General features: G+C 46.7%; 1 protein-coding gene and 1 long non-coding RNA gene across 6 annotated transcripts in view; one reads left to right on the top strand and one right to left on the bottom strand.

Annotated features, from left to right (window-relative positions):
- The window catches only part of LOC106731437 (uncharacterized), a 36,037-nt gene extending 32,450 nt beyond the window's left edge, over positions 1–3,587 (bottom strand). The window contains exon 1 of the long non-coding RNA XR_012901521.1: positions 3,454–3,587. This is a non-coding gene — a long non-coding RNA (uncharacterized LOC106731437). The remainder of the gene's footprint in view (positions 1–3,453) is intronic.
- Positions 3,588–3,927: 340 nt separating this feature from the next.
- Positions 3,928–17,604, top strand: part of LOC102449577 (oxysterol-binding protein-related protein 1-like) — a 40,817-nt gene continuing 27,140 nt past the window's right edge. For 2 of the 5 annotated variants that reach the window (XM_075920857.1, XM_075920856.1), the window contains exons 1-5: positions 3,928–4,379; positions 5,955–6,115; positions 7,696–7,821; positions 12,272–12,388; positions 13,296–13,419. In XM_075920857.1, coding sequence (XP_075776972.1) covers positions 4,352–4,379; positions 5,955–6,115; positions 7,696–7,821; positions 12,272–12,388; positions 13,296–13,419 — 556 coding nt within the window. In that variant the 5' untranslated portion in view covers positions 3,928–4,351. Of the gene's footprint in view, positions 4,380–4,914; positions 5,014–5,954; positions 6,116–7,695; positions 7,822–12,271; positions 12,389–13,295; positions 13,420–16,446; positions 16,471–16,635; positions 16,707–17,604 lie in introns of all 5 variants that reach the window. The other 3 variants (XM_075920859.1, XM_075920858.1, XM_075920860.1) reach the window with 3 other exon arrangements.

Raw genomic sequence — 17,604 nt, forward strand, 5'->3', positions numbered from 1 at the left:
TTTTCGGCACGGACTTTACCCTTCAACTGTACATATTTCTCCTGATGTTTGCTTTGATGATGACGGCGCAGGTTGTATTCTTTCATCACAGCCACGGTTTCGTTGCAAATCACACACAATGCTTTCTCGCCGGATTTGATGAAGAAGTATTTCAAACTCCATTCTTCTTGAAATTGCCGACACTCATCGTCTATTTTTCTTTTCCTCTTCTCGGCCATCGCTGGGCACTAAAATAAAGTGAATTCAACATGAATAAATAATGAAACTGAAAGTATCTTGCACACAATATCGCTCAAAAAACCTGATTATGCGAACTAATTTTGTCGCAATAATAGCTGCAAATGACCCGAAACAATTTTTAAAAATTCTTATGATTTCTTAAGTTAAACTTACCTGAATATAGTGTGCAAATATATCCACTTAAGGTAGAGAGATTGTTGCTTTTAATGTTTCCTCTTCAGAATATTCGCCTGCGAATCCGTTTCTCCTGGAAGGGGGGGGCTTTTCCCCCTGCTCTCCCCTTCCTCTGCACGCTGTCCTCCCCTCCTGCTTGCCACCGCTCACTCCTTCCCCCCCCCGGGCGGAAGGGGTCACCTTTTTAAAGTTCCCGCCGGGGTTCACGTTCCCCCGCACGTCGCCGGGCGGGCGTTACCACCACCGCCTATCCTGCCCCCTGATTGGCCGGCTGCCCTGTCAGTCTGGGCGGGGGAACGCCGCCCGTGCTAACCCCCGCCCCTGCGCCGTTTGCCGCCGCGCGGCTGCTTGTCAGAGGAGCGGCCCGCTTCTCCTGCCCCCTGATTGGCCGGCTGCCCTGTCAGTCTGGGCGGGGGAACGCAGCCCGTGCTAACCCCCGCCCCCTGCGCCGTTTGCCGCCGCGCGGCCGCTTGTCAGAGGAGCGGCCCGCATCTCCTGCCCCCTGATTGGCCGGCTGCCCTGTCAGTCTGGGCGGGGGAACGCCGCCCGTGCTAACCCCCGCCCCCTGCGCCGTTTGCCGCCGCGTGGCCGCTTGTCAGCGGAGCGGCCCGCTTCTCCTGCCCCGGCGCGGCGTGAGTACACGCCGCACAACCCCTAACAGGGCAAGAAGGGCCCGTTCAGCGGCACCCCAGGGACGGTCTCCACGGGCCGGATGAGAGGGCCTCGCGGGCTGCATCCGGCCCGCGGGCCGTAGTTTGGAGACCCCTGATCTAGCTAATTACAGCCATATGGCCAAGTTTCTGCAGTGCTGTAGGGATCAACTTGCCGACCCATCCATCTGTCCCATGCCACCAGCTGAAAAGCATTATGCCCGGCACCTGTGGGTAACGTGTGGGAGCATGGAGGGCTCGGCAGCAGTCCAGCCATCCCTGGCCCTTCCTATTCACCCTGTGTGCAGGTGGCTGCAGCAGTGCAGGGCTGGGGAACTTCTGCCTAGTGCAAGGGCCCATTGCTTTGGGAACCATCTAGTCTCCAGCAAGCCTGCGGTGGGACCTGCTCAGCTCTTGTGATACGACCCACGGAAGGGCTAGGTGCCAGTTCCTGCGGATGGCTGAGGTTTGGTGGCTGAGGCAACGGGCCTCTGGCAGCACTGAGCACTGGATCAGGCATGCCCCTGCCGGCTGCAGAGCGCTCTGCCCTGGCAGTGCCCAATTGGGTGTTGAGGGCCAGGCCAGGCACTGCAGGATTGACAGCCTAGGATAAGGTACGTCTGAGGTACTCGCTTCTCCTCTTCTCTAAGGCAGGCAACTACAGCAACCTGGAAAGCATCTGGGACCGGAAGGTGATAAGGGGCTGCTGCAGACTAGCCCTCAGCTAGTGTTCCCTCTAAGATTTTTCCATCCTTGGAAAGCAGAACTTTCTTTTGGGTAGGTCTACCGGTATATGAAATTTCTTGTGTAACACCCAATATTGAGAGAGTATATGGATGTGCATCACCTGTACAAACAAACTGTAGATATAAATATATATTAGAAATAGTCCATAGGTGTGGATGAAAATATATTAGACCGGATAATTAATATGAAATCAACTAAAAAAAATTAACACTATCCTTGGCTGTAGAAATGGGTTGTGCCCACAAAAGTTCATGATGCACTAACAAAAATATAAATAGTAAGATGGTACAGGACCATTGTTTTTGAATTACATACTAACACAGCTACCCCACGGAAACCTACATCATCTCTTCTAACATACAGACAGATGCAGGTTTCAAAGATCTTACAAATAAGGTTACATTCTAAAACCGCTAGCATCACACAAAGTACTTGCTATTTCTGACTCATAAGAACCAGAACTCTACCACATAGCAAAGATCTGGCCTTAATGCAATAAAGTTCATCATTTATGTATTAGCAACACAGGATTTAAAAAAAATCATTAAGGTCAGAGTGTTTGACATCTACAACGCTAAAAAAAAATCTGTTAATCTTTTTCTTCATTACCTTAAGTCAGTCGTCTCCAACCTTTTTAAGCACAAGATCACTTTTTGAATTTAAGTGCAATCCAAGATCTACCTCAAATATAAATACCCTTGCCCACCTCCTTCCCATGGCTTCTGCAAGGCCCTGCCCCTGCTCACTCCATCGTCCCTCTCTTGCCCATCCTCACTCACTTTCATCAGGCTGGGGCAGAGGCCTGGGGTGCAGACTCTGGTCTTAGATTAAGGGATTTGGAGTGCTTCTGAGCTGCTCTTGGGGAAGGTAGTTGGATGTAGGGGGAGTTCTAGGTGCAGGCTCTGGGACAGTGTTTGGATGCAGGGGTTCTTGGGGCTAGGACAAGGGCTTAGGATGCAGGAGCGGGTTCGTGACTGGGGTAGGAGTTTGGGATGTAGGCTCAAGCTGGGCACTGCTGGTGGCTCCTGGTGCAGTGGGGCTAAAGCAGTCTCTCATCCCAGCCCTGGACCACTCTCTAAACCAGCCAGCAAATTCCATCCCAAGTCCTGTTCCCCTTCTCTGCTCTGTGGAGAAAGGATAAAGAGTGGGAGAGGGGGCACCCTGACATCAGCACCCCTCATCTGCCCTGCACAGAAAGCAGGAGGCTCCGATGGGGAGGGGGAGAGCTCCGAGGCAAAGGGCCGGAGATGAACAGCGGCGGGCTGAAGTGGTTGATAGTCTCTTGGCCAAACTAGTCAGGATCATCTGTCAGAGGGTCCAAATCTACTGGTTGGTGACCACTGCCTTAAGCCATTAACACAGGGGTGGGCAGTTTTTTTGGGGGGAGGGGCTACTCCAAAAATTTGGTAAATGGTGGAAGGCTGCACTCTTCCATTATATTAATGAGCTGGGATTTGGGCTCTGACCAGGGATAGCAAATTGGGGTGCAAGTTCTGAGAGGGCTTTGTGACCTGAGGAGTGTAGCAGGGGACAGTGTCTGGGAAGGTATATGGGGGCTGGAGCAGGGGTGCAGAAGGTTTGGGTTACATGGAGTAGGAGGGCAGAGGGTTGTGGGAGGGAGGCTCTGGTGGGGAGACCTTACCTGGCTCCCAGCCAGCAGGTTTCTTAGCCGGGGTCCCTGTCTTCCAGCACCTGTACATGCTCAGGGGAGAGGCAGGAGCCATGTTTATTGCTCTGCACCGAATGCTGTGAGCCCGGGGAAGAAGGGGCACTTCACATGCTGCCTGGCCTACAAACAGGCAGCTGCTATAGGCCAAACTGGCCAGTGGGAGCTGGCGTGGGAGGGGGCAGCATGAGAGCCTGTCTCCCCTCCCTTCAGGCTCTCAGCGTTCAGAAACACACGTGTGGCCCTGCACCCAGCTTTCCTGAGAGGCGGGCGGGTGTGGGGCAGGCAGGGAGCTGGCCGAGGCTCTCGCGGCTGGATCCGGCCCACAGATCATCTTTTGCCCAGCCCGGGAGTAGAAGCTGGAGCCAGCTTCTCCATTTATAGCAGGCAGCGGCTGCTGCTGTTTCTGCAACTCCTCCGAGAGAGCAAGTGCTCCGCCCCCCTCCCCTTTCTCGCTGATCAGCTGAGCTCCTTGCCCGAGCTGAAAGCTCCGAACCTTTGCACGGGACTCAGACAAGGGCTGTGCGGTTACGCGTCTTAGACTGAGGGCAAGGTTCCCTGTAAGGCAGGATACCGGCAGGGAGGGAGAGGGAGGAGAGCAAGCTTTGCCCTCTGGCTTTAGCTACTCGGTTGCCTTGATCATAGCGTCTTTTTTGCAACTACAAACCTGTCAGCTGTTTGCCGTGGCGTTCACCCTCTGAGCTGCTGGGGTTATTGTGCTCCGTGTTGACATTGGGATGAAGTGTTTAAAGAGAATTCCCCAAACTATGGAAGCCTGAAAACTGAATAGCTTCCTAAGTCCTCCTACCCTCTGGATTTTGACTGGAGCTTAGTTTGTCATTGAAGCTCCGTTGTCAGAACAAGTCGACTTGGAATGTTTCCTGCAGTGACTTTGGCACAAGGTTAGTTAACATTGTTAAAACACTTTTTTTTTTCTTGCTGGATCTAGTATCCTAGCCGGACTTGCCTTCGGAATACAATCGAAGGGCAGTTTAACCTGGTATTGATAATGACATCAGTAACATAAAATTACTGCATCACTGTAGCAATAGCACTGTTAAGGGGTTCTGCGTAATGTCCCAAAATTATAAAGGTTCAGACTGATTAGTTAAATTCAGTATAAACAGATATGAGAATCTGTTTCTAACTGTATTAGAACTTCATACATTGCATTGCTAAGGACCTGAAAGAGAAGCTCGATAAAGCGAAGCTGATTTAACTTGTGTTGGAGGATCCTGAAAAAAATTCTACAAAAACTGTGTTGGAGGATTAAATCATGAAAAGTGAGTTTTAGGAGGCTCTAAGTGGAATTAGTAACAAAGATAGTAACCTCTTTAAAGATTTAAAAATTGATGCTGTTCGTTTTCTTAAAGATTGAAATATTACTTGCTTATTGCCTGTTTTCACTTTTAACAATTTTCTCCTTCCTTATTCTAGCCTGCCTGATTTTCATTGCCTGTGGTAAAGCTTCCAAAAGAGAATTATCTGTAAATGGCTGAAAGATTTTTATTAAAGATGGTAAATGGGGAAATGCAGGTTTGTGTGGCTTATTTTGGCCAGTGTCAAATATCAGGCTTCTTGTTCATAATGCAGAAATAAGGAACCCTTAAATTTTGTCTGGAACTAATCAGTATATATAACTTAGGTAGCTATATCAAGGCATGATACTTCTAGTCACACATACATAGCTAGCATTATCTGTTCATATAAATGTGTTTGCAGTTTGAATGATCATAGTGCTTACGCTACTATGTAGAAGACCACTGGGACAGTGATTGCTTTTTATGTTTCATGTTGCTTTAAATAGCTTGAAAGCTCAAGCTGCTCACAGGACTCTAGCCTTGTAAATGTTTGTCATTGTTGCCTCACTTGGTTCTCATTTTACACTCCTATCTTTAAATTGGATTGCATGGTCTTCCAATCATGAAACTATTTGTCACGCATAGCCCCTCTCACCGGGGTGTCCATGTTGTGACTGAGAGACCTCTTGTGAAAATCAGAGCTCTAAATTATTATACTTCAGGGTGACTGTGGTAACAGACTTGATAATGAATTGAAAACGGAGCTGCCTCCTGTGTTGACTTGTATTACGCATTGAATAGGCTTCACTGCCTCCTGTGGGGAGAAAGTGGTGGAGGAGGTGCCTCCCCATAGCCTGAGATGACCTGGGTGTGAGCATTTTGAGCAACTGCAACAAAGCTCCCTTCACTGCCTGCCCATGGGTATTGCAGGAAAGTGAGGAGAGCTGCTCTGGTTGCTGTATTGCCTGCCACACTTGTGGGACCCTTGGGACAGAAGAATAAAAGCTCAGTTGGCTCTGTGAAGGATGCTTAACAGTCATCCAGGAATCTGGGAGACAGTGAAAAAAGCTGAGGATGAGCAACCAATTGATTCAATGAGTCTCTTTCCCAGCCTTGACTCAGGTTAGAGCTGTCTGAACACTGTTCTACTTAAACTGGCTTCTTGTGGTTCCCTAGAGACCTTCTGCCCTCTGGGGATAGTTAGAATGCTGTTGCCATACACACTTCCTAACCTCTGGCTTGCCATCTGTTATGAAGGAGGCATGGAAGCTATTTTTGCTGGCTCTGGAATATTGGGAATGCTCCCTTTCCCCTTGCACCCAGTGGGAAACTTGCAGGTCAGTACCGCTCCCTTTCCACCACCTGAGCACAGCAGAGAGAGACCCGGACCAAACACCTGCTGTAAAGTGCATATTATGCCTCCTTGGCCCCTTAAAGTAGTTTGTGCTTTTGGTCTGAATACACTTGTCAGTGATTAGGACCTAAGGTATAACGAAAATATCCTGATGTGCAGCCAGCTGGCTTCTTCACTGTTCCTGTTAGGAAGAACCTTCAGGCCTGTCATAGTCCATATCCTAGAAAAAATTGTTCTGTATGTAGCTAGGATCAGAGAGTCCAGTGGAGGTGCGGACGCTGGGAGCCGGTGCATGGCTCAGCTGGGCTGCAGAGAGGTGAGGTGGCAGCAGGGTGCCTGAAATGATTTCCCCTGGTCTGGAAAAATCCCTCATCTGGGACCAGTCAGGTCCTGAGGTTGCTGGATCAGGGAAGCCCAACCTGTACAGGCAGTCCCTGGGTTACGTACAAGATAGGGACTGTAGGTTTGTTCTTAAGTTGAATCTGTATGTAAGTCAGAACTGGCGTCCAGATTCAGCCGCTGCTGAAACTGACCAGCGGCTGACTACAGGAAGCCCGAGGCAGAGTTGCTCTGCCCCGGGCTTCCTGGAATCAGCCTCTGATCAGTTTCAACAGGCTGAATCTGGATGCCAGTTCCATACAGATTCAACTTAAGAACCCCAGGCGTCCCCAAGTCAGCTGCTGCTGAAACTGATCAGCGGTTGATTCCAGGAAGCCCGGGGCAGAGCAATTCTGCCTCGGGCTTCCTGTAGTCAGCGCTGGTCAGTTTCAGCAGCGGCTGACTTGGGGACACCTGGGGCAGAGCAGCTGGGGTGCTGCTGGGTTGCTCCAGTAGCACCACTCCTCAGCGCTACTGGACCAACCCAGCAGCACCCCAGCTGCTCTACCCCAGGCGTCCTGATTCAGCCGCTGCTGAAACTGACCAGCAGCGGCTAAATCAGGACGCCTGGGGCAGAGCAGCTGAGGTGCTGCCGGGTTGGTCCAGTAGCACCCAGAGAGGCGCTGCGGGACCAACCGGAAGCACCCCAGCTGCTCTACCACAGGCGTCCGGAGAAAAGCCTGGTCTCCCGGGGGGGGGGGGGGGGCGTACTAGCTGCGCCCCCTCCCCCCAGCAGACCAGGGAGACGCGGGCGGTGGACCGAGACACACTGCGGTCCTGCCGCCTGGGTCCTCCGCGGCTTTGCTCTGCGTCTTCCCTGGTCTGCTGGACACCAGCAGACCAGGGAGACGGGGAGCAAAGCCTCTGAGGACGCCGGCAGCGGGACAGCCGTGGCATGTCTAGGCTGTCCGCTGCCTGCGTGCTCCGCGGCTTTGCTCCCCGTCTCCCTGGTCTGCTGGTCTCCAGCAGACCAGGGAGATGCGGAGCAAACCCCGTTCGTAACTGCGGATCCGACATAAGTCGGATCCGTGTAACTCGGGGACTGCCTGTATAGTAAGATTGGCATTCAGTCTTAAATCTGTTCTGAGATCCCTTTTCATCTTATTAGATTTCATGGTTTTCTGACTTTAACTTCAAAACTTGTTTAAGCTCTACCTAAAATCAGTCTTCTTTTTTTTTTAATAGCAAAAAGAACTTTGTGCACTATATGGGAAATGGACCGAGTGTTTGTACAGTGTTGATGCAGCTACATTTGATGCTTTAAAAAAAAATGACAAGAAAAATACAGAAGAGAAGAAAAACCTTAGACAGGTACTAGATAAGTAAAAGAGATGGTATGTCAAAAGCAGAATGGGACACTGGGGGAGCAGTCTAGGGTGCCTTTTTTGGTTTTGCTACTGTTTTATGCCTTTTCCTTTAGATTTTTTTTCTTAGTAAGAACTTAGAGTCAAAGGGTTTGGACATGTATTATCTGCATTAATTATGAGTGTTATGTGCATTAATTATAATTATACTGGCTATTGTTATCCAAACAGTTTTGGAAGGGTTAAAATCTTTGTGCTTCAGCATTTAAGATGATATCTAATTATGAATTCTCATGAAAGTTTCATGAGAGTGGATTTCCTCACACTGCATCCTGTCAGATTATTTCACTAGACTGGACTAGTGGGACTATGGGTCTCAGGGCCATAATAAAGGTGGGATAAGCAGGGTGCTCACCCTGGGGGCATCATAATTGGGGCGTAAAGATGCAATAAGTAAAAAAATAATCTGCAAAAGTAAAGAGCATGACACGTGCTCCTCAAAGGAGAGGCAGGCACATAATATTTTGCCCGGGGCACAAAAGTACCTAGTTACGGCACTGATGGGTCTGATCTATAATGGAAATTACAACCTGATGCTTTTCAGACCTATAAACAAGGTAGATAAAGGTATGTTTCAAAGGGTTTCATAACTTGCAGGAATAATAGTTTTGCAGGGATTTTTAGTCTGCACCCTCATAGGAAATCTTACACTTCATGTTTCCGTAACCCCATACGTTAATCTTTAATGATGCTTTCAGTAGAAAAACACTCTTAAACCAATGTCAGTGAACATTCTTACAGTAATTACACATACTTGCCACCATTCGTTTTAAAGGAGTAGAGAACATTTTAAACAAATATCTAAGAACCTTAAAAGTAGGTGTTCACCTTTCCATGCCACTGGAGATCATGATGCTTGTTACTCTGGTGCCCTGTTACATTCTAACCTCTCTAAAGGCAAGTATGCCTGTGTAGATTTACATTATTGTTGTACATGAGAGATCTTGTGCTTGTTATCAGGAGAGCGCTAAAGCTCTGGGGATTACCACCCTCTCTTTGACGCTGCACTTCTGAGCTTTTGGGAGTAGGACAAAAGAAAAATATACCCTACACACTTGTTATCATCAACCTACTAGTTTGTTTACCTTGAAAATACCAAAGCTTCATTTGAATGAAATGCTTTTGTGTACATAGCTCAAGCTTCAGATTACTTTTGACTTCTCATTGGCTTCTACTTGATAAAATATACTTGCCTATTTTGCCTTTTCATCCATGTAGTCTTAACTGGATCTGCTTTTCAGAATTTTATTCTGTTCTCTCTGGCTAGCTTTTTAGTGTGGTTTCTTCTCCCCCCCCCCCCTTCCATTTCTCTGACTAGACAAGATTTTTGACATCCATATCTAGTCTGTCTGATCTTGGGAGTTGTCACAAACTTAAAATGCAAAATCTGCTGAAGAATGTTTTTTCCCCCGTCAGTCTTATAAGCAGTTCTAATTTAACAATCTAGCGAAAACATGTTTTTCTGACCATATCTTAGAACTGTCAGGACTCGGAAAAAAGTACAGGGATGTTTCTTGTATTTAAAAAAAAAAAAAAAAAAGACCTCCCAAAGAGCAGCCTGGAAGGTGTGTGGTGATGTTTGACAAACAGAATGACGAAGTTGCTAGCAATTGGGGTGTTCTCTGAAAGCTCTTCAGGTTAGAGACTTGGGTCCTGCAGAGAGCCTGCCCCCACTTAGATGTAGCATAACTCTAGGTGTCAAAATTGCCTAGATGCACACTAAACTCAAACTACACAGCCCCCTAAACTCAAAATAAGATACGCAATTTGTGCAATTTGCTAGATCTATTTCGAAATGGCACTTTGCAGACACACCAAATTTCAAAATAAGTGAAGTCTCAAAATAATGTGCTATTTTGAGACATTCCTTAATCCTCGTGGAATGAGGGTTACTGGGATGCTGAAATAGCGCACCCATTATTTCAAAAAATATTTTGAGATAATGGGTGGCTTGTGTAAATATGGGGGAGGAGGGGAAGGTAGCTATTTCAGGGTACCTCCAGTTCAATCACCTAACTCGTGTCTAAAACCTGGCAGGGTTGTCAACCTGGGTTTCTCCCAATCTCCCATGCAGGGCCCAATCCAGTAAGCATTCTTGGGACAATCCTAAGTGACACAAGATAGGACTAAGCAGATTGGTGGTGAACCTTGTTATATTTGATGGACCACTGGTTAGGGACGGATTTAAACCCTAATCTTTCACACAAGAGGAGAGTGCTTAGATTGCCAGTTGATGGGCTGTTCTGATGTGGGATTCTGTCTCTCCTGTTGAAGATGTTCCACTTTCTAGAAATTGAATATTCATTGGGCAAGAGAGTGCCCATGAGGGGCACACTCCTGGGAGAAAGACCTGGATTGCTTTAGGGGCTGCAGCCCTGGGATAAGGGAGGGAGCCCACAAAAATGAGCCACCAAAAGTGCAGATCTTTTTATGGGATTCACTTAGACCAGGGACCTCGGCTGCAGCCCCTGAAACGCTTGTATTCAGCACTGCTTGGCACAGAGGGCATGCAGCTCCATGCTCTGTTGTTGCCCTCCCCCAAAAACAGAGCTGCAAGCACCAGGAAGTTCCCCCACTTCCCTCACCTGCAGACTCAGCCCCTGCATCTCCCATTGGCCCAGAATCAGGGACAATGGGGGCTTCAGAAGGTTGGTGCCTGTGGGTGAGAGCAGAGCCACCAGCCACCTCCTGTACTCTTCCTCCCCTCCCCCCCCCAGGTTTAGGCTACAATAGGGGAGCTGTTCCAGGTAAATGCCCTGCTCTCCCTCACCAACTCCCTCCTATTCCTACCTCCCGCCCTGAGCTCCATTCTGTATCTCAAACACCTCATCCTCACACCCAATCGGAGTCCTCCGCTCCTGCACCACTTGCCTTAACCATAGCCTCCTCCTGCACTCTGAACCCCTATCTTGTTCCTTCTCCAATGCCTACATGCCCCCCCCCAAATTCTAATAGCCCCAGGTACCCCTTCTCTTTTTTTGACCAGGGTATGTCCAGAAGTCCCCTTCAGAATCTCCACCTTACTACTTCACTTTCCTTTAATTAAAACAAACACAATTGATTAAAATAGTTTAGGCAGGTTTAATTGCTAGTATTACAACAGAAGTATTTTCTACTACTTTCCATTGCAAATATACAGTATTTCAGCTACAGTATTTCTACATTACTAACCACCATTTAAGACATCATTTCTATGGGAAAGTGCATTTCAAGTTCCAAACAGTTGACTTACAAAATAACTTTTGGAACACAACCCACTTGTAAGTTAGGGGCTTCCTGTCATGCTATCATGTAAGTTCACTTTCCTTGTCTTTTAGGGGCCTATTTGGATGTGCTACAAGAGACCCTGGTCTCATAGGCAAATTATCCTGCACCTTCACATAAAGCCTTTGATTTGTTTAGGGATAAATCTCACTGTGGAAAAACTTGATATCTGTGTCCAAGATGTTGAGACACTAGACCAGTCTCTGTGTGCAGTGATGGATATCCCATTAGCACACTGACAGACTGAATGAAATGAATAGTGTGCCTCTGTTATATGAAGGCTGTCACACCATTATACCAGGGTGACCTGCTGTAACTCCTAGAACTGGAGAGATCTCTCTGATCAAGCAGGAGTATTCCATGCTCCGGAATGTTCCTCCTGCATTTAAAGATGAGGGCAGCTACAGTCGACTTTCTTGTGTGTGCTGGTGCAGTCCTCAGAAGTTTCACTTAGGTGAAGTCCGGCTACTATTGGATTTAGGGGTCCTTGTAGCCTAAATGGAGTGAAGCTAGAGGGATGATTTAACAGACTGGAAAGCTAATATCCTTAATGTACAGAATAGTGATGGGGATGTTGTTCCAGTAGTTTTCAGCCTTTCAAGACTACTGTACTCCTCTCAGGAGTCTGATTTGTCTTGTGTACCGAGAATTGCACTTCACTTAAGCTATGTGTTCACAAAATCAGAGAGAAAAATACAAAATTGCCTACTTTCTCATTTCTACCATATAATTATAAAATGAATGGATTGGAATATAAATACTTTGTATTTACATTTCAGGGTGATATTGAGACTGTGTTTCATTTTAGTCTCATCTGAAGCTGGAGCCTTGGGCAGAGTGGCTGAATTCCAAGCTCTGCAACCCAGGCTGAAGTGTGTGACTTAGCTTCGCAGGGTCTGCTGTAGTGTGGGGCTCTGGGCAGCTGCTTTGCTTGCACCAGCCCTGCACTTGCAACCCCCTTAAGCCCATCTTAGAACCCCTGGTTGTGAAACACTCCTCTTGAAGAGTTGAGTACTCCCTGCAAGCTCATGCCTTCGTCTCCTTTCACTAGCACTTCTGTAGGACTGTCCTGTAGCTTGCTTAAAATTATTTAAATGGCCGTGACTCAAACTTTTTTCTTATGTTGCTTATAGGTGGGCAATTCGGAAGAACCAGATGAGATGCCTTTGCCAGATTCTGAGAGTGTGCATGTTATACCTGGAAGTATTTTACTCTGGAGGATAGCACCAAGGCCTCCAGATTCTGTCCAGGTTAGCCAGGGCTCTGAACACTTGGTGGTTTGACAGTTTGTTAAACTGTAAAATGTACAAGGAACATCTTAGCCACTGACTTGCCTTGCTCGTGATGCACCACAATTAATTTTTGCTGCAATGACCTTGAACTTTCGCATGAAGACACATGCTCTAATGAGCTATGTAATGTGGAACTGCATATATAGATCTTACATTGTGGATGGACGGGCAAGTGTGCATGCTTGGCTTCTTTCTAGTTTAGCATAACTTCACCACAGAATCCTTGATTATGATCAAGTAGAGCAATTCCCTAATTCGTAGTGGCCTAGAGAATTCAGTCCCACTCTGCTGCTACTTAAGTGCTGCCATCCATTTAGGAAGCACGGTTAGTGCATGACAGGCAGTTCATATGAGAGCTCACCAGAGAGGGTCCATAGAGGAGCACAGTTGTCAAAAGACCAACCATGGAACAAGAACCCATAAGTCAGGCGGCTGAGCAGGACAGAGGAGTAGATGTGTGGCTAGAGAGATTTGGAAGCAGAAAAGAGAATAGAGTGGCTGGTTGGGTAGGTGCATACAGAGAAAAGGGAAGGTTGCTTTAGCAGAGGCCGTAAGAGTCCCTGCAGGATGAAGAATAAGGACAAATGGAGGGAAGGAAGGAGGGAGGGAGAAACTATGTATTTGGCTAGTCAGATCTCATTCAAATTAGATGAGTATAAAGGAACATCCACATATACCAGGAACACTTTCACCTTGCTAGCATCTTAAAACTACTATTTTAATAATTAAGTGATTAGAAAGCGGCTATGATTGCATGTTACTACAGATCAGTCAGTGTTCTTTTTTTGAAAACCTCTTTTTATATGTAAAGACTCTTAGCCAAAATTTTCATAGTGATCCTTCAATTTTTGTTTGTCTCTTTCAGATGTACAATTTCACTAGCTTTGCTATGGCTTTGAATGAATTGGATAAAGAAATGGAGAGTGTTGTTCCTAAAACTGATTGCCGATTACGGCCAGATATAAGAGCAATGGAAAATGGTGAAATAGGTAACTATTTTAAAAATAAATACAAGGTAATTTAAAGTTGAAAGACTCATGGGAACACCAGCTGAAAAGTTATAAATATTACTTTGGGTACAATACCAAGCTGCCTTTACAAATGAGCTTTGTGGTGATTGTGGAACACAACTTTGAAATATACCGTCGTAGGAGTGAGTGAAAAATGTATGCTCACGTCACAATTATTCACAGCAAAAAGAGTAAGGAAAAAGCACTCCCCAGGGAAGAGAGAAGCTTTCCTCTAAATGTCTGTGAGCCTAGTACAAATTACATGCATTTCTAAATCTAGAAGTGTCCAAGGTGCCTGTCGTCATGGTGTCAGTGCAGTGTTTGCTGATGGGATAGTGAGCACACAGTTCTCTTAGAGCATGGCTTGGTGCTTCATATTCTGACTTGTAACACTTGGTGGGGTTTTCTAAAGGAGCAATAGGCTTTTCCCCTCCCTGATAACTGATACCAATTTGTATGAAAGCAGCATGGCCTAGAGCTGTGGTCCCCAACCTTTTTATGCATGAGATCACTTTTTGAATTTAAGTGCAATCGAGGATCTACCTCGAACCCAAACATGCTTGTCCTTTCCCTTCTCCAAGGGCCCACCCCTGCTCACTTCACCCTCCCTCCCCCATCCTTGCTCACTTTTATCAGGCTGGGGCCAGAGGCTTGGGGTGCAGGAGGGATTCAGGACTGGGCCTGGGGTTTGGAATGTGGGCTCCAGCTGGGCACCAATTACCACAGGTGGCTTCTGGGTAGTGGTGCAGGGGGCTAAGGCAGGCTCACCCCTACCCTGGCCCTGCACCACTCCCTAAAGCAGCCAGCAAACTCTCTGCTCTATGGAGATGGGGTATAAGGTGGAGGGGCATCCTGACATCAGCACCCTGCCTTTCCTCTTCTTCCCATGCCCTGCACAGCAAGCAGGAGGCTCCCAGGGGTGAGGGGAACCTCCAAAGTAGAGGGCAGAAGCAGCACGGCAATACTGAGAGGGGCAGATGAAGTGCCGGCACTTGATAGCCTCCCAGCCAAACCATCAGGATCACCTGTCAAACGTCCCAAGATCTACCAGTAGATCCCGATCTACGGGTTGGTGACACTAGCCTAGAGGATGCAACTCAGGAACTGAAGATTTGGGTTCTGTTTCTGGCCTGGAGGGTGACCCTGGGAAAATGTCTTCACCTCTGTGCCTCTGTCTGCACACCTGTAAAATGGTGATAATGCCTTTTTCATCTGCTTTAATCACTTTGAGATGTATAGATTAAATAGTATCTTGGCATTGCAATACTGTGGTACTGGGGAGCTCTCAAAAGCAATGAGCTCTTTTGAGGCTTTTTAAAACTCCCTGTAGACAAGCTGCTAGAATTGGGAGGGGGGAAGTCCAATGCTGGGACAGAGGCTGGGACAAGAGCTGGGACAGCAGGTTGAGGAGTGGGCTCTGGGGTGGGGCTAGGGATGCTCTGGGGCTAAGGTGGGGAGAGGACCTTACCTGCCCCATCTGCTCTGCAGCACTGGGGTTGGGGTGGCAGGATAGCCACCCCGGCCCCAGTAAGTCCAGGCGAGGGGAGAGGTACTGGGGAGGGCTAGGGCAGTTCCCTGAGTGCCTGTATGGTGCTAAATAGGCTGCCATGTGGCCATGCAGCTTACAGGGAAATTACCCAGAAAGCCTGTGTCAGTAATAGATGCGTGACCATAAAGCCTTATCACAACTTTGAGCCTCTTATGCAGAATTATATACACAAAGCTTTGGGACTTGACATTATGTTTCTGTCACTCTGCTAGACTGTTTCCAACTTAGTTGAAATCCACTTCAGTAACCTCTAACTTCATGTGCATGTGCTCTCGAATTCTTCACTGAATTAAGAAGAGCTTTAGAAAGTTCTGTAAAAGAAACATGAGTGAACGAACCTGGGAAGCGCTAGGATGAGGGTTTAAATCTGAAAAGTAAATTAAGAGTAAAGACTTTGCCACGTGGTTCAGAAGTTAATGGGGAATGTGCCTTTCCAAGTATCCTCTCACAGTCATCACTACCTTGTAGCGAACCAATATAGATGTATGCTGACCCAGGCGATTGTCCTTCTGGATTTAGACCAGAAAATCTAGCTGATGGTTTCAGTGGACTCTGCACCAGACACTGATGATGCTCATCACCCTATTTCTCTTAAGAGAAATTGAGCTCTGCTAGCTAGTACATACTTGGCTAGTACATAAATGGTTTTATTCCACTTTTGGGAATTGTAGGGATGTGAAGGACTAGTCGATAAGCAAATGCTTATTGGATAGTCGACTAGTTGCTCCTCCCTTTTCCCCCCCTCCTCCTCCGGCTGCCTCTATTAGATGGATCCCAGGGTCAACTCGGCACTTACACTTCAAAGGTGAAAGTGCCCTACTGTTGTTGCCACACTTCAAAGGTGGAGGCGCCTTATTGACTAATCAATGCAAAAATGTATTGACTATTCGATTAGGGTGTGTCTAAGCTACACCCCTCTGTCAGCAGAGGGATGTAAATTAGATACATGGAAAGTGCAAATAAAGCTGGGATTTAAAAGCAAATAAAGCTGGGATTTTTCAAAACGGGGCTTTTTGAGGAGTACAGGGATCTTTAGAAATGGGACATTTCTGTCGAAAATGCCCCATCTAAACTGCTGGGTTTTTTCAAAGCCCCATTTCAGGGGGAAAAATGGTGTCCGCCATTATGCAAATGAAGCACGGGATATTTAAATCCCAGCCTCATTTGCACTTTCGAGGTATCTAATTTACATCCCTCTGCTGACAGAGGGGTGTAGTTTAGACACACCCTTAGTGAATTACCCGATACTTCACATCCTTAGTCATACCAGAGCAGTGCCATGTTCCTGGAATGCCACATTGCCTCAGGGGTTGAGTCTATACAAGTACCTTTCTGAGAACTTTCCACTAGTAAGCAAACTCATTGCTGCCGTATACCCACATAGTGTAGTAAAGCCACCTAATCAGACTGTTTGTCTAGTTGTAACTAAGTTGCTTTTTTTCCTTTTCCAACTCAAGTCATCTGACAGCCCAGGGTCCCAGGTTTGGACTTGTCTGATTTTCCTCTTCCCATGTCACTCCAGTTTTTGCTTTGCTTTCTCAAAGTGCTTGGCTTGGCTTGGTTTGGTTTGCCCTAAGACTAGCATAGAACAATGGTTTGTAATTTTTCTGAGTAAGACACAGTTGGTCTCATCTCCTCCTTGTCAGAATGCCACGGCTCATTTGTTTTGTGACCGAATCATCCCACACATTGGTTAGATTTCCTCGCCTTCATGACTGTAAGTATACAAATTGCAATAGATGGGCACAGCATGCATTCCCATAGCCTTCTTTTCAACTTCCCCATTATCATTCTGCATCAGGCATTCTTCAGTTTACTTAAAAGAAAAGTGGAGGGGAAATATTTGAAGGATTGCTAGGATCTAAAAACCATCTCTTGGACAAAAGCATTCAGCATTCAGCACTTCTTATCAGAAGATCAAGGTGTGATCGTGAAAAGCTAGATTGCCTTATCGTCTCTCCATTTAAGAAAATTATGCAGAAAACAATCCACACTTTGAGATGAACCCTTCTGCATATTTTCAAGTATGTTTGTGCCTCTGTCAGAGGAGGGAGTGCGTAACAAGACTATACTGTATTGTAGAGAAGAGCATGACTTAGGGCAAGATCCCTATTATCTACTACTGTCTCCTTTTGTCTACTCTTTTCATAGTAGGTAGAATTTTCATAGGGACTAGTGACTTTGGGTGCCCAGTTTGATACACCCGAAAGAGACCTGACATCCTAGGGCTTGTTTAGTTGTTTCTGGAAAATGAGGTATTGAGTAGAGCACCAAAAGTTACTAGTCCACTTTTGAAAATCTTGGCCAGTGTCTTTGATCTAAAGACTGTTAAGCTTCTTGGGGAAAGTTCTTTGTTTTTCTCTAAAACACAACTGCTGTTGCAAGTAATATTAGCACTTTCTTCTCTCTCTCTCTCCTCCAAGCATTCCAAGTTCAGTGGTTTATCTAGTATACCCTAGATCCTTCACATTCTAAACCTCCTTTCCCATTAACTTCACGGGGGCATAATCTCTAAGACTATTCCCAGTAAACTAAATTTTGCTTGTACAGCATCACCCACTGGAAATAACATTTTTAACAGGGAGGCGAAATTAACCATTGGAACAACTTAGAAA

Source organism: Pelodiscus sinensis, chromosome 2, assembly GCF_049634645.1.
Source record: "Pelodiscus sinensis isolate JC-2024 chromosome 2, ASM4963464v1, whole genome shotgun sequence".
NCBI classification, from domain to species: domain Eukaryota; kingdom Metazoa; phylum Chordata; order Testudines; family Trionychidae; genus Pelodiscus; species Pelodiscus sinensis.